Source organism: Dermochelys coriacea, chromosome 1, assembly GCF_009764565.3.
Source record: "Dermochelys coriacea isolate rDerCor1 chromosome 1, rDerCor1.pri.v4, whole genome shotgun sequence".
NCBI classification, from domain to species: Eukaryota; Metazoa; Chordata; order Testudines; family Dermochelyidae; genus Dermochelys; species Dermochelys coriacea.
This window is the reverse complement of record NC_050068.2, coordinates 164,290,501-164,307,824: the sequence shown is the minus strand read 5'-3', so window position 1 is coordinate 164,307,824 and position 17,324 is coordinate 164,290,501. Positions and strand designations below refer to the sequence as shown.

Here is a 17,324-nt window from a genome sequence, read left to right as displayed (position 1 = left end):
TGGCATCCCCTCTTGTCAGTTCAGCAACTACTTTGGTGAAGGAATCCATCAGCTATTGTATCCAGGAAAATCTGAGTTCTGTTGTTATTACTAGCACTTGTCCTCCAGTCTATATCTGGGAAATTAGTCTCCCATGATCACACAATTCCCATTAGTATTTACTTCTTTAAAAACATTAGAGGTCTCTATCCATATCCAAATCTGATCCTGGCGGATGCCCAAGTACTATCCCAGGAGAAGCTCTAGTAGCTTTCTTCCCCAATGTGATTTTTGCCCAGACAGACTCTGTATTATGCATTTCATCACTTCTTTACAGTCTACCTCATCATTACAGGTTTCAGAGTAGCAGCCGTGTTAGTCTGTATTCGCAAAAAGAAAAGGAGTACTTGTGGCACCTTAGAGACTAACAAATTTATTGGAGCACAAGCTTTCGTGAGCTACAGCTCACTTCATCGGATGCATTTGGTGGAAAAAACAGAGGAGAGATTTATATACACACACACACACACACACACAGAGAACATGAAACAATGGGTTTATCATACACACTGTAAGGAGAGTGATCACTTAAGATAAGCCATCACCAGCAGCAGGGGGGGAAAGGAGGAAAACCTTTCATGGTGACAAGCAAGGTAGGCTAATTCCAGCAGTTAACAAGAATATCAGAGGAACAGTGGGGGTGGGGTGGGAGGGAGAAATACCATGGGGAAATAGTTTTACTTTGTGTAATGATTCATCCATTCCCAGTCTCTATTCAAGCCTAAGTTAATTGTATCCAGTTTGCAAATTAATTCCAATTCAGCAGTCTCTCGTTGGAGTCTGTTTTTGAAGCTTTTTTGTTGAAGTATAGCCACTCTTAGGTCTGTGATCGAGTGATCAGAGAGATGGAAGTGTTCTCCAACTGGTTTTTGAATGTTATAATTTTTGACGTCTGATTTGTGTCCATTCATTCTTTTACGTAGAGACTGTCCAGTTTGGCCAATGTACATGGCAGAGGGGCATTGCTGGCACATGATGGCATATATCACATTGGTAGATGCGCAGGTGAACGAGCCTCTGATAGTGTGGCTGATGTGATTAGACCCTATGATGGTATCCCCCGAATAGATATGTGGACAGAGTTGGCAACGGGCTTTGTTGCAAGGATAGGTTCCTGGGTTAGTGGTTCTGTTGTGCGGTGTGTGGTTGCTGGTGAGTATTTGCTTCAGATTGGGGGGCTGTCTGTAAGCAAGGACTGGCCTGTCTCCCAAGATCTGTGAGAGTGATGGGTCGTCCTTCAGGATAGGTTGTAGATCCTTGATGATGCGTTGGAGAGGTTTTAGTTGGGGGCTGAAGGTAATGGCTAGTGGCGTTCTGTTGTTTTCTTTGTTGGGCCTGTCCTGTAGTAGGTGACTTCTGGGTACTCTTCTGGCTCTGTCAATCTGTTTCTTCACTTCAGCAGGTGGGTATTGTAGTTGTAGGAGTGCATGATAGAGATCTTGTAGGTGTTTGTCTCTGTCTGAGGGGTTGGAGCAAATGCGGTTATATCGTAGCGCTTGGCTGTAGACAATGGATCGAGTGGTATGATCTGGATGAAAGCTAGAGGCATGTAGGTAGGAATAGCGGTCAGTAGGTTTCCGATATAGGGTGATGTTTATGTGACCATCGCTTATTAGCACCGTAGTGTCCAGGAAGTGGATCTCTTGTGTGGACTGGTCCAGGCTGAGGTTGATGGTGGGATGGAAATTGTTGAAATCATGGTGGAATTCCTCAAGAGCTTCTTTTCCATGGGTCCAGATGATGAAGATGTCATCAATGTAGCGCAAGTAGAGTAGGGGCATTAGGGGACGAGAGCTGAGGAAGCGTTGTTCTAAGTCAGCCATAAATATGTTGGCATACTGTGGGGCCATGCGGGTACCCATCGCAGTGCCGCTGATTTGAAGGTATACATTGTCACCAAATGTGAAATAGTTATGGGTGAGGACAAAGTCACAAAGTTCAGCCACCAGGTTAGCCGTGACAGTATCGGGGATACTGTTCCTGACGACTTGTAGTCCATCTTTGTGTGGAATGTTGGTGTAGAGGGCTTCTACATCCATAGTGGCTAGGATGGTGTTTTTAGGAAGATCACCAATGGACTGTAGTTTCCTCAGGAAGTCAGTGGTGTCTCGAAGATAGCTGGGAGTGCTGGTAATGAAGGGCCTGAGGAGGGAGTCTACATAGCCAGACAATCCTGCTGTCAGGGTGGATCTATGGATCTTGGGTAGCAGATAGATAGCCGTCAGGAACAGTATCCCCGATACTGTCACGGCTAACCTGGTGGCTGAACTTTGTGACTTTGTCCTCACCCATAACTATTTCACATTTGGTGACAATGTATACCTTCAAATCAGCGGCACTGCGATGGGTACCCGCATGGCCCCACAGTATGCCAACATTTTTATGGCTGACTTAGAACAACGCTTCCTCAGCTCTCGTCCCCTAATGCCCCCACTCTACTTGCGCTACATTGATGACATCTTCATCATCTGGACCCATGGAAAAGAAGCTCTTAAGGAATTCCACCATGATTTCAACAATTTCCATCCCACCATCAACCTCAGCCTGGACCAGTCCACACAAGAGATCCACTTCCTGGACACTACGGTGCTAATAAGCGATGGTCACATAAACACCACCCTATATTGGAAACCTACTGACCGCTATTCCTACCTACATGCCTCTAGCTTTCATCCAGATCATACCACTCGATCCATTGTCTACAGCCAAGCGCTACGATATAACCGCATTTGCTCCAACCCCTCAGACAGAGACAAACACCTACAAGATCTCTATCATGCACTCCTACAACTACAATACCCACCTGCTGAAGTGAAGAAACAGATTGACAGAGCCAGAAGAGTACCCAGAAGTCACCTACTACAGGACAGGCCCAACAAAGAAAACAACAGAACGCCACTAGCCATCACCTTCAGCCCCCAACTAAAACCTCTCCAACGCATCATCAAGGATCTACAACCTATCCTGAAGGACGACCCATCACTCTCACAGATCTTGGGAGACAGGCCAGTCCTTGCTTACAGACAGCCCCCCAATCTGAAGCAAATACTCACCAGCAACCACACACCGCACAACAGAACCACTAACCCAGGAACCTATCCTTGCAACAAAGCCCGTTGCCAACTCTGTCCACATATCTATTCGGGGGATACCATCATAGGGTCTAATCACATCAGCCACACTATCAGAGGCTCGTTCACCTGCGCATCTACCAATGTGATATATGCCATCATGTGCCAGCAATGCCCCTCTGCCATGTACATTGGCCAAACTGGACAGTCTCTACGTAAAAGAATGAATGGACACAAATCAGACGTCAAGAATTATAACATTCAAAAACCAGTTGGAGAACACTTCAATCTCTCTGGTCACTCGATCACAGATCTTAGAGTGGCTATACTTCAACAAAAAAGCTTCAAAAACAGACTCCAACGAGAGACTGCTGAATTGGAATTAATTTGCAAACTGGATACAATTAACTTAGGCTTGAATAGAGACTGGGAATGGATGAGTCATTATACAAAGTAAAACTATTTCCCCATGTTATTTCTCCCCCCACCCCACCCCCCACTGTTCCTCTGATATTCTTGTTAACTGCTGGAATTAGCCTACCTTGCTTGTCACCATGAAAGGTTTTCCTCCTTTCCCCCCCTGCTGCTGGTGATGGCTTATCTTAAGTGATCACTCTCCTTACAGTGTGTATGATAAACCCATTGTTTCATGTTCTCTCTGTGTGTGTATATAAATCTCTCCTCTGTTTTTTCCACCAAATGCATCCGATGAAGTGAGCTGTAGCTCACGAAAGCTTATGCTCTAATAAATTTGTTAGTCTCTAAGGTGCCACAAGTACTCCTTTTCTTTTTACCTCATCATTGATATACAATGCTACTCTACCACCTTTGCCTTTTTTTCCGTCTTTCCTAAACAGCACATACCCTTCAATACCTGTAGTCCAGTCATGACTACTATTCCACCATGTTTCTGTTATCCCTATAGTATCTGGTTTCACTTCCTGCACCAGTAGCTCTAGTTCCTCCATTTTGTTACCTAGGCTCCTCTCATTAGTGTACAAACATCTTAATTTTTGCGATTTGGCTTCACTCACATTCTTTACCGACTGGGCACAGACATTCTACTGCCAATATTACCTATTAGATTGGTATGTACACTGTCCTTCCGCCTTATGTCCATTCTCCTACCCACAGCTGTATCCTTTCTTACTTCATTTCCTTCCTTCTCAAAGAGAAAATCTGGCGTGGAGATTATCTGGCTATCTCCGAACCATCTCCCCCGAAGTCCTAATTTCAAGTTCTCTTGATCGGTTATGCCATCCTCCATCCTAGAAGTCTATTTCCCTCCTTACTCAGGTGAAGTCCATCTTAAGAGAACAGTCCTCTGTCCATGAATGCTTCCCAGTGGCCATACATCCCAAAGCCCTCCCTGACCCCTGGGAAGCAAACCACTGCCTGAGCCATCTGTTGAGCATCATAATCTTGTCACACCTTTGTTGCCCTTCTCTAGGAACAGGCAGAATCCCACTTAAGATCACCTGAACCTTGATTTTCTTAAGCGTCTTCCCCAGCCTGGCATAGTCTCCTTTGATACGTTCCAGTGAGAATCTAGCTGTATCATTTGTTCCTACATGAAGGATAATCAACGGATTCTTTCCCGCTCCCGTTAGGATCTTCTTCAGCCTCAGGTCCACATCCCATATCTTAGCACCCAGCAGACAGCACACCCTTCTGCTCTCTGGATCAGTTCTTATTACAGGCCTGTCTATTCTCAGTAATGAGTCCCCAGTCACGTAGACCAGCCTTTTCCTGGTGATGGTGCGATTCTCCAGTCTATCCCATTCATTTTTCTTAAAGTACATTATAATGCAAGGTATAGATAAAGTTGATGAACAAACTGTATCAGTCTTAGTATAATAACTCAGCTCTAAATGAGTGTGGTGACAGGGAAGTCCAAAGTGTCTGAACAAGTTTGCAAAGCCAACTAGTCTACAGTGAGACATTTGGTCATCAAGACAAATAAGTGACACAATCATAACTGTCATAGTCACTTCTGAGGATTGTTGCTATACCTGGAGGTCAGAACAGAATATTAAAGATTTGTTTGGGCTGTAAAGCCTATCTAAAACTGTAATACTAAAACAATGCAAACTATTCTAATTCCAATTTTAAAAACTCAACTATATTAAGAGAATGTTACAGTTAAATTAATGCTATGTTAAACATTTACTCTGAGTTAGGAAATGACTACATTAAGGTCACAATCATATATGTTGTGTTAATCTTTAATTACATTATGACTGTTTCTCCAATAATATATTTTTTCTACAATTTCTACTTTGTTATAATGATCCAGTATAGGTTTTTTACTTGTTCATACAATAACTTTTCCTCTTAAGAATTTTCCCCTATTTAAAAATGGCTGCATTGTTTTGCTGAAACACTTTAAAAAGTAATTTTTCAGGCAGGGACAAAGTAGAAAAAATGTCAGTCTGACAAAAAGAAAAGGAGGACTTGTGGCACCTTAGAGACTAACAAATTTATTTAGTCTTTAAGGTGCCACAAGTCCTCCTTTTCTTTTTGCGGATACAGACTAACCCGGCTGCTACTCTGAAACCAGTCTGACAAAAGGAAGCGATAAGCAACTGAAAACATTGTTGGAGGTGTAAATGGAATGGAAATGCTTATTCATCTTTAATTGTAGTGGTTGGTAGCACTGGGATAAATCTCCCTAAAAATATTGTTTTGTTAGGCTTAAGTAATACTATGGAAGTATATCTTGCACTTTTTGTAATTCCTAAATCTTTTAAAAATTGTAACTGCAATTGTCAGTAACTATAGTTATTAATGTTTAAGAATCTCTGAATAATTGGAATAAGCGTTATTAATATTGTAACATGCAAATGTCATTTTACAGTTTTAAAAAAATTCTCAATGAAAGTATTATGTAAAAATCTTTTGTAATTGTAATTTATGAAAAACTATAGAGAGAAGCATTATGACCTTAATTCACTGCTTCATCTTCCTATCAAAATGAGTTCTGTTTTTAAAGAACTGTCACACTCTCTGGAAAACTTCACTTGGGTTTTAGAAAAATAAACTTTCTAAATTGTCATATCTTAATGATATCTAGACATTAGTAAAAAGAAGCTCTGATCATCATTTTCTTCCTGTTTGATTTATTCAGCAATATCTCATGACATCATGAACATTGGATTGTGGTATTACTGAATGATTTAGGAAGAGGCCCAAAACCCAGTTGAAGTGCAATAATTTCACTGAAATTTTGTCACTTATCCTTTAGTAAAGAAGTGAGGTTGGCAAGTCATCAGTCAAAATAAGAAAGTATGCAGGCATGTGGGGCTCTGTAGGTTATTGAAGAATGGAATAATCCAGTTAATACTTTATCCGGGAATAAAATGTTTGCTAGAGGTACAGGCATACACTGAGCTTTGCTGGAGGAAGACTAAACATCAGTTTACTAAATGGCTCAGGGGACATAATGAAATGTTGGGAAATCAGTATTCTGATTTCAGGGAACACTTCTGAATTTCAGATCATTATTTTGGATAATCTGCGTTCACCTGTATATGACTTTAGACTTTGTTTTTAATTTATATTATAATGGAAAAACTGGCCTCTGGCCTTGGCTTATTTTCATTTAAATATCTTTAATTACTGTCAGAGCTAACAACTGATTCTAGTGGGATTGCTCTCCTGCTCTTTAGTAATTGCTTAATTTGTGAAATGTGTTATAATTCTGCCTTACTTTCAAATCATTGCTTTCCTGCTGGAGGTTAAAAGGGAATGGGTAAGTATACTGTATGACTGTTAGGAAGTCTGCACAATCTTTTAATACATTTTTATAAATATAGCTTTGTTACTGTCAAGTTACCTATTTTTTTAATTTATCTGGGGTAAAATTTTTGAGACTTAAGTCCCGTTGTTTAAAGTTACTTAAGTTCTTAAGTGCCTACATCACTTAAGTGTTAAAAAAAAATGGCCATGTCATGCTTCTAAAAGGTGTAAATCAATTATAGTTTTTGGAGAGTAACAGTTTGCAAGTTTATGTGTTAAGGTATGTCTAAGATCCTATATGGACTGGCCTTATGACCATTTAAATGGAAGTTAAACTCTGGTTAAACTTTCAGCTTGTCTAGGCTAACCAGCAAGAACTGGGGTAAAACTAGCCTATAACAATCATGTTTTAATGTAGGTGAAGGCCTATAGTACTGTGATTTGGATTGGTCCATGCTGGCTGGTGAGCACTATATAGCTACAACTGGGATCCTGCCTCACTTGTAACTACCAGTATTTTGAGGGAATACAGTTAAAGCATGGTTCAGTCTGACAGTGCAGACAAGAGTTAGGCTGTGTTACCATGTTCCTGAACCATGCTACCGCCTTGGACTTTAACAGGGCTGCAACATGGTTTGAAGAGTTGGTTGAAACACTGTTTTCCCTGTGAGACTGAACTGAGCTTTAACTGGTCTCCAGCTCCCTAGTAATTTAAATTCATTTTCCACCTTTGCTGTAATGTATTTATGGAACTGCAGGACCAGTGTGGAAGGGGTCATAGGGTGTAGACAAATCACCAAAGGGTTCAGGAAGTATGTACCAGATACAGATGTTGGCTCTCTATAATACTGGGATATTTTGTTATATATTCATGGTCTGCCATAGAATCTGTATGCATGATAGTAATACAGGTGAGAGTTGAGTTAAAGTACGTCAAATAAACTTTTTATTTATGTTCTTTCTGTAGTTTAACTTTTTTATTTTTACCTTTATCTTGGCGTTTTTGGCTTTCCAAGTTCTTTAAAGTTTAAACATTTTTAAAGATTATTTTTGTATAAATTGTATTGATAATTTACAGCCTTACCTTGCATTTGTCTTGGATTGATAATACTTTTCAACCTAGACAGCCCTTTCCATTCCAGGCTCCCTCTCAAACTGATAAATTTCTAACTTCTATTTTATTACCACTCTATATGGAGGAATGCTGTTTCTTTCCTTTTGGGTGGATATTTCTCTAGCGGAGTGGATGTTAATGAGTTCATTTGTTTTCCTTTGGGTTGGGCATCTTTCCATCCCCTCCCCTAGCACCCAACCAAGCTGAAGTTCCTCAGCAGATTCTGATAGCACTAACCATATCCTATGTATTTCACTGTTTTGGAATGAACTTGCAAGTAATTCCATGAAGAACACTCGGATTATTGATCTTAGTGGCCTGGGTATTAGAGGAACGTAATTCAGAATCAAATAGCTCAATTTCTGTCCAGAGCCATTTCATAATAATGCATAGTAGTCAGTTTTGTCAACTGATGGCAATGGAGATGATTATTGTTGTTTGTAATATGTCAGAGCCTATGCCCATTGTGTTAGGTACTGCACAAACATAAGGAGATGGTCACTGCTTGGAAGATCTTACATTCTGAGTAGTAGTAGGGGTTTCATTAATCTCAGAAGCAAATCTAAGATGAAATTCAGCTTTCGGGAAAGCAGATTTTAAAAAGAAATGAATAGTGTTCTGGCTGATAGAATATATGGCTGAAAAAAGATATATAATGGTAGCATTTGTTTTCAATCTGATTAAATGCCAGAGATAACTGGATCTTTTATTTTTTTTTTTGTCATTGAGTGTTCTTCCTGTGAAGTCTTACAAAAGCGTCTTCTCTGAAGTTATACAGTGCTATACTTTAAACTTTTAAACACGTCACCTACCCTCTATGAAGCTGGGAAATCATATTTTTTTGTAAAGTGTAAAAAAGATGGCTTTTCATGCTTATAGAATATTTCAAAAAATGAATGTTGATTGAAGAAATGGAAATTTCATCTGCATGATTGGACTATTTAAAGAATTTGTAGAGTTTTCAATTCTGCTTAAAGAAACCTTTAATCAGTTTTTACGATCATTCTTGTATATTTCTCACCTACTTGTGCAAAAAAAATTTTAAGTCATTTAGGCAACTGTATCAGTGTGGTCCATTTTTAAGAAGTCCATTTTTAACAGATTAAAAAGACTGATTGTGACCTATTATTGCTGATTTCAATCATCACCTTGGCAATTCCCAAAGATTGCAAATGACGTGCAAATGTTACTACAGTTTGAATTATTCAACTTGAAGAGTCAGATGCTGATATTTACTTCCCCCCCCACACTCCATTTGGCAAGATTCGTCCTCTACTGTGACCTTCCGTCACTCAGAATGCCATCTCAACATAGTATTTAGTGCTGCTGCAGTGTAAATTTTGCTCTGCATTGCAGCAAAGTCACATTGGACTAGTCAAGCATGCAGTTCGTTTACTTCTGTATTTGCTGTGAATTAATAGAACTGAGGCAGAGATAGGCCCAACATAAAGCAGAAATAATGAATTGTTTTATGCGAACTGAAGAGTATGGGATACAAACAGTAGCAGACAGGCAAAAAGGCAAAAAAACCACATGGCCTAAGGCAGAGTGATCTATCAGTTGTAGAGGGGAATGGTCTAGAGACAGCTGCAACCAGAAGCGTTACTATTTCAAATTAAGTAGCTTCCATGCAAAAGAATTTTTCCATCCTTACTCTAGATTTGGAGAAGTGTCTGCAGTGATTCTGTAAAGTGATTCCTTGGCATGATTCCAAGTCACCTTCTGGCTACATCCTGATCCACAATGTGCGAGCAAATCACATTGCTCCTGTTCTTGAAAAGCAGTGGAGATTTGCAATGTGCACGTAGGTGGGATCCAGCTGTCTGTGCAAGCTTTGAAAGCCAGAACTGACCTGTGCTCACTTGCTCTAGAAGTATTCCCCTTTAGCCTCACAAATGTTGTGTGAGGTAAAGCACACCTCGCTAATGTGAACTGCACAGGCTGCACTGGCATTCAGATGGGTCTGCAGGCATCACCAATGAGCTTTTCAGACTCTCAAAGGTGCATTCCACTACCATTTTGCAGCTACTCTGTACTTGCATTTGCTTTTTCTTAGGTCAGCAATGTTGGGGTATAGCTTTGAGCCACATTGGGAGCGGGTATGTGGGGTCCCCCAAAATAACTGTGGGGACAGAAACACCGTACACAATCAAGTTTTTTCTGGGGCATGAAATCCCTTCGCGGTACAATCCTGGCCTCCTGAGTGCCCTGGTGTCATGAACCTTTCCTGTGTCCAACATAGGTGTTCATGAACCAACCTTTGTGGTCCACTGAGCCTTGGAGAGTGAGTGAGTGAGTGAATAGTAACCTTTTTGGTTCACGTATTCACTGGCTCCTTTTAATGGAAGTATTGGAATGTGTGTTCCTTCGATGGTGCCTACAGAGTTTGGAAACCACATCCTCTGAAATCCTGCTATAATTTCAGGGACTTTAATTATGGCATCCACTCATGGATAGATTGCAGTTTTGATAGCATGACAAACCTGTACAACTGTCACCCTGACAGTTGACTTTTCAACCATGAACATGTTTGCAGTTGACCAACAGCTATGAGGTATTGTCAGCATCCAAAGGGAATAGCCACCTCCTTCTGTACTAGTATGGATTTTTGAAACTGAGTGGTCTGCCCTGAAGGGTTGGTGCAAGCAACTTGCACAACTCCATGAAGATCTGCATCCTCATTCGGAATTCCTGCAGCCGCTGGTCATCATCCCAGGTTTCCCAGATGATGTGGTCCCACCACACTATGCTATTTGTCTGGAACTAGGGACAGCAGTCCACCCATGGGTATACTGTTGCAATCCCAGCATTCAACACATCTGTTCCCTGGAAGCCTAGTAGATATTTGTTTGCCCTCTTGGTCAGTTGTCTTCAGCATTTCAAATTTTTCTGACTCATTCTATCCATTATCTGGTACTGGCCTGCATAGATATTAGTCCCACAAGCAGTAGCAGGAGAAGAACCACATTGTGGACTTGCTCCTTGGCTTTGGAGCAGTTTGGCAAAAGGGAGAGGTGAGAGAACACGCAGCAAAGCGGTTCCCAGAGCATCTCCTATGACACAAAGGACTTTGGGACACTGTCCCTGAAATAGCACTACTGTCGTGTACCAAAAAGGGGCAGTATGGATGCAGGTATATGCCTGTACACAGCATATACTCTTGCGCAAACAGAATATGTGGCTTCTGTAGGGATACAAGGTACATGTTCTAGCAGTATATGGACAAGTACTCAAGGAAGTGCGCAAGTGTAGACGTAGCCTGAGATTTTAGGCAGTCTTCTTTTTTCTTTCTGTCCCAGGCAAATATTTGAATTTGGGAAAGTATTAATTATGAAAAGGATGACTTTGCATTACAGTACTCATGCCATTACATATTTATGTATGCTGTGTAAAGAAAAGCTGAATAGTTTAAAAAATTATCCAATTTTGCCCATATGACACCTTTATTTGTAACAAAATTTTGAGTTTACAGTAACTGGAGAAAACTAATCAACTATGAATGGCAGCTGGATTTTTAAATTAAAATTTTTCTAATGTTTCTGAATCTTGTTATTTAATGCACTTACAGGTGGATGAAAGCCAGACTGGAGAACCTGGGTGGCTAGGAGGAGAACTGAAGGGAAAGACTGGATGGTTCCCTGCAAACTATGCAGAGAAAATACCTGACAATGAAGTTCCAACCTCTGCAAAACCAGTAGTTGACACTACTGTTGCACCTAAAGTTTCTTTGCGTGAAACAACCCCAACTCCGGCAGCTCCAGCTTTGACAGAATCTACTGCAACCACCAACAACTGGGCAGACTTCAGTTCAACGTATGTTTGCTGGTGGTTATCTCTGGGAATCCAAACCAGTACTGTGGGTTTTCAAGCAGTTAATTTGTGTCCAGTTAAAATTCGTTACATTTCTCATCCACTGAGATTGTGTCAGCAGTTAACCTGGCAAATGAGATATTTTTAGGAAACTAGGCAGCACACTGTAAATCAGGAAGGATTATTCATCTTCAGTAAGACAGAACTCCCATCATAATTGTTTTCCCTTTAGTAAACATTTTTTCCTCAACTGGAGAGGCTGCAAAAGTTATTTTTGTTTGTTTTTTTTTTTGTTTTTCTGTGGGTTTTTTAATTTTAAATTAAGCTTTTCAATCCAAAGGTATGCGTTCACCGTATCGTTTTAAGCAATCAAGAAGACAAGTACAAAAGCTTGCCCATCTAGCGCTTTTCCTTGACAATATTCAGAATTGTATTGCAGCAGAAATCCCAGCATGACGTTCATTTACCAAATATGTAAGAGAGCAGAGTTGACACCTTCTCTTACTTCATTGTTACCAGCCTGTATTTTACATTAAGATGCTGCTGCTGCTGCTGCTGCTAAAGTCAACCAGTTTATCGTTATACAGTCGTACTCCCCTGGTGTGCCTGATGCTGTACACATGTAAGACAAGTTTCGTGTCCCGAAGATCATATAAACAAAATGTATGTAGGTTTTATCAGGACAGATTAGTCTACTATGTAAATAATTGGTTAATCATTTTGTTTCATGAGATAAGGTGTTTTACAATTAGAAGTATGTATTTTATTGAAATATTTGAGTACTTAACACACATTGCTTCAAAAAGTTTTTACCCAAGAGATCACAATAGTTCTGAAAAAAATACCACTAAGTTTAAATGATTCTGTGTTGTTCTCTGGACAACTTTTTTTTCTGAAAAAGCAATAATATAAGAAAATTAAAACTGAGCTTCCCACTTATTTTTATTTTTTTTTGCTACCTAAACAAAAGTATCTCAAGACGAAACTATTCTAGTTTTAAGTGAATACTATGCCTTTTTATAACCTTGCATAAATTTTTTTGTATTTTATTTTCTACCAATTAGTCTCTACTCCAGAGCTTATCATGTATGATGTTTGAACAGTGCTTAGCACAGTGGGGCCCAATCTGGCTTTGGCCCTCAGGCACTATTACAGTGTAAATGCTTAATAATAATTAATGAATATTTAATTAAGGACACATGAGCCAGGAATAGAAATTCACATTTAGGGGGACACTCTCTTTATACTGTTAGTTTTTCTTGTATTTAACCTAATGGGTTTGTTAAGGCACAGGTGACTATGTGACAACATATAACCAAAATCATGGAAATGGGTTAGTCTACATTTTAGTGGCAGTTTTCCATTTTGCAAGCCACTGATAGTGATGGGACTGAATGACCACCTCAATCTGCTGGCTGATTATTTTATTTAGCCGTTGGTGTGGTGATTGTACAAAACTGAATAAAATCCATACTAATTAGAACTGGTTTCCAATCTAAAATCCTTCCACGCCCACTGAAAGTAGGACTCTCCCACCACTTCCCCCACTCACTTAGTTGTCCTTCCCATAAGCAGCCTGGGAAAATAAGTGTGCTTGGGAGCATTATCTGACAGCAAGGGGGAAGGGGAAAAGGATAATGTTTCGGGGGCCCTGGAGACAGTAAACAAAATGGCTGGCATTAATTGGACAGTCCAATTAAATTATACATACCTAAGGTTCCTTCCTAAAGATCCAACTGGGTCTCAAAGAGCTCCTGGCTCTGAATGATCCCAGCACTATCTGACTCCCTGTCTTCAGTGATTTCTCCTCATCTTCCAGTTCAAGGGAGCCACCCACTGCAAGTTGTGAGCTGTCCACTATCATTGGCAGGAAGGGGGGTGGTTCCTGACTCGGTCCGACACAAACAGTTTGTTATACGGGCCTGTCTAAGGGGCAACACCAGACTTCAGTCTGTGCTCCTTCGTCTTCTGGTAAGCCTGCCGCAGCTCCTTCCCCATTGCTTGGCATTGGCCCTCATCCCTGCTATACCCCTGGGCCTCAGTGCCCTTAGTGTACACTTCCCTTGTACACCTCTTTATTCCTGTGCAAATTCTGTAGCTGTGACCGCACGCATTCTTCTCTACCCCACCTTCACATCAAGGAAATCTAGGACCTTTTTCCTAGACTATACAGTGGCATGAGGATAAAGTAGACTTATGCTTGTCCAGTCTTGGCAAGTACACTTGTACTAGCAGGGAAAAGAGGCGTTTCCAAAATATATTGGTGACTTTAGGGGGTGGACTTGGTGTCACTATGATGCCTCGGCAGTATTGTTCAAAAATTTGACAGAATGGGCACTGCTGAGGGGACAGGTGCTAGAGGACTACTTATACTGGTACAGGTATTTCTGCATCCACACAAGCATCATGCCAGTAAAACTATACTAGTAGAGGGCTTGTGTCACTTGAGGAACTGGTTTAACTTGGCTGGTAAAAGTTGAGGGATTTTTTTGGCAGAACTCAATACTGTGTTGACAGAAGGCAAGTTTTGCTGTTACTACTTTGTAGTGTAGACCAAGCCAGGAAGTGAACAAAGTTGAGCTCTGGCAGACCCACAGGGGTGAAATGCCCTGTCTCCATCTCACTCTTCCCCTCCTCCACCCCACCTGTTTACTGTGTAGAGCTGTTAACTCATACATGTCAGCTGATGTCAACTCCTATATTATGATGAGAGAGGTAGCTGGGACTCAACTATTCAGGGCTTTTTAGACTTTAGGGTTCTACACTAGCTAGTGAAATCGTAGACAATTATCTGTAACTTTGTAATTACAGAAGCAAAAAAAATTCAATTAAAAAGTAATATATTTAGTTTATAGATCTTTGTCTACTTAAAACTGCAGATGTGCACTGAGCTTTAAAAATACATAGTTTTGACAGTTAGCACCCAGAGCTTGCACGCTGGGGGAAAAAGAAATTGGACCAATGAAGTCTAAACAATAAGGAATAAGGGAGGCGATTGAGAGCAGATAATCATGGTTAAATGGTAATGAAAAGGTGTTTGAAAGTGGGTTCTAATAATCATTTTATAGGATGAGGTGATCTTCAAAGGATAAGTGATAACATGAAAAAAATCACTCAGAGTTGATAAAGGAAGTCTTTAAAAGTCAACATTGTACCTGATGGGGCAAAGGAGTAAACAGAAGTGGAACAATTAGAGCCTTAAAAGTGAGAATGAGGAGTATGAATTTGATGCAGAAAGGAAGGAGAAAGTCAATGACCCATCTAGATATGGGGAGCAATCTGCATGGAGCACCAGGAGAGGAAGATTAATATATTTTATCAAATGTGTAATTAAACTAAATCTGCTATACAGTATAGAATGCCCTGCAGTTGAAATGTTGTTGTATAGGACATGAGTACGGGGGAGTGGGGGTGGGGGAAGTAAATCCTGTGAACAGCTAGCGTTAGTGAACAAGAAGCAGCAAGTGCATGTGGCGCTTACCTTTTTAAGGGGAAATATGCAGTCATAGTAAATCCACATATGGTAACTTCAAACAGAGTACAAAGACACTTTACGCCTAGCAGAAAATCAATTATAAGGGATTCTTCTAGAATACATACACAGTGTCTTCATTTGAAATTTTTGGTGTGAGCAAGTTTTCTTTTCAGCAGAATGCAATAATCACTGCAATCAAAAATGAAGATTATATAGTCTGCCTTATTTTCAGGTGGCCGACCAGCACTAGTGAGAAACCAGAGACTGATAATTGGGATGCTTGGGCAGCTCAACCTTCTCTGACTGTTCCAAGTGCAGGGCAGGTGAGGCAGAGATCAGCCTTCACCCCAGCCACTGTTACCGGATCATCGCCTTCTCCTGTCCTGGGGCAGGTAAGTGGCTATATCTGCAGAAATCATACTTAACCTAACATTTTCGCTTTCACAACGCAATGACCAAACAGTAATTGACCAGCCCTTGCAACATTCCTCTAAGGGAGGTAAAGTATTTCAGGATGAAGATGTCAAACAAAGCCATGTGGGAAGTGCAATTTGGCATTCTAGGAATTCTCAAGTAGAGCTGGGTGAAATTTTTTGGACAAAAAATTTGTCAAAAAAAATTTGTTTTGGTCAACCTCAAACTATTTGTGAATTTGACACACATTCACCGAATAGTTTTAGGCAGGAAAAAAATGTTCAGGTTAGATTCCCAAAAGGTAGTAAAGAAGAGTAGGAGGTGATGGTTGTGCCCCCCTTTCTAACTCTTATCCCAGTGATTAGTGCACAGAGTTGGTTTATGGGAGTTAAAACCCAAGTTTCCTGCTCTGGATCAACGATTTGAACCCAGGTCTCCCACTCCCAGCTTTGTGCCCTAACCATTTGGGCTGCATCTCTCTCTCATTTTGTTGTTCATATGCTGTTCCATTTTTTATTAAATGCTTGAATAAATTGGGCCAGAGAGAACAACTCTATAGTCACCTGGGAGGGGAAGATCTGGACTCACATCTCTGCTTCAGAGTGGGGATTCAAACCTGAGTCTCCCACATCTCAGGTGAGGGACTTAGACCAGCGGTTAGAAGTTTTATCAGGAGACCAGCATCAACACCCTTTCCACCTCCAATCATTTTGTGAATCTAGCTCTTAAAAAATGTCTGGAAACAAAATGTTTTGGGTCAAACTAGCTTTGATTTGCATAATTTTTGTCTTCATTTTTAAATTCATTTCAACCCAATTTGCAAACTTTTTAAATTTTTTTCCAGAACTTCCAGAGAACCGAAAAATCAGTTATTCTCCCAGCTCTATTCCTGAACCCAAATCTTGTGCTCAATCTGTTAGATCACAGTGCCTCAACACTGGCTGAAAAATATGTAGTGCTGGTACATAGACATAGCATTCTGAGATGTGCTAGATATGTAAACCCCGAAAAAGCAAGTAGAATGCAAGATGGCATAATGAATAAGTTATAGCAAAAAGATTCTCTTCATGTACACTTTTTTTGTAAGATTTACTATAAGCCCTTGGGGCAAGGCTTGTTTTTATATTTACAGTGTGTAGAAAAATTATTAAATATCTTACAGGAGTGTATGCACCAGGCATTTTAATTAATACAAATATAGAAATACTGGTGGACTGAGTTAATATATCCATTTGATTGTATTTTTTTAAAATGATCTGTTTGGCTTTATTTGAGTAAAAAGCTTATTTTAATTGAAACAGTTGACGCACAGATCTGTGTCTATAAATGAATGTTGTAAGTGAATACCTCTAGTTAGTTAGTTAGTTAGTTTTAGCAGCCTTCTTTGCAAAAGACTCTATATGATTCACTTTTCTTTTCTTACCACAATAGGGTGAAAAAGTAGAGGGCCTTCAAGCACAGGCCTTGTATCCTTGGAGAGCCAAAAAAGACAACCACCTCAATTTTAACAAAAATGATATCATCACAGTTCTGGAACAGCAAGACATGTGGTGGTTTGGAGAGGTCCAAGGTCAAAAGGGATGGTTTCCAAAATCATATGTGAAACTCATTTCAGGCCCCATAAGAAAGTCGACAAGGTATTTTGTTTGGTTGCTTTTGTTAG

The 17,324-nt window shown here is 40.3% G+C and overlaps 1 protein-coding gene across 25 annotated transcripts in view; it reads left to right on the top strand.

Annotated features, from left to right (window-relative positions):
- The window catches only part of ITSN1 (intersectin 1), a 228,939-nt gene that overhangs the window by 138,104 nt on the left and 73,511 nt on the right, over positions 1–17,324 (top strand). For all 25 annotated transcript variants that reach the window (XM_038406525.2, XM_043508140.1, XM_043508169.1 and 22 more), the window contains 3 exons: positions 11,531–11,775; positions 15,480–15,639; positions 17,093–17,298. In XM_038406525.2, coding sequence (XP_038262453.1) covers positions 11,531–11,775; positions 15,480–15,639; positions 17,093–17,298 — 611 coding nt within the window. The remainder of the gene's footprint in view (positions 1–11,530; positions 11,776–15,479; positions 15,640–17,092; positions 17,299–17,324) is intronic.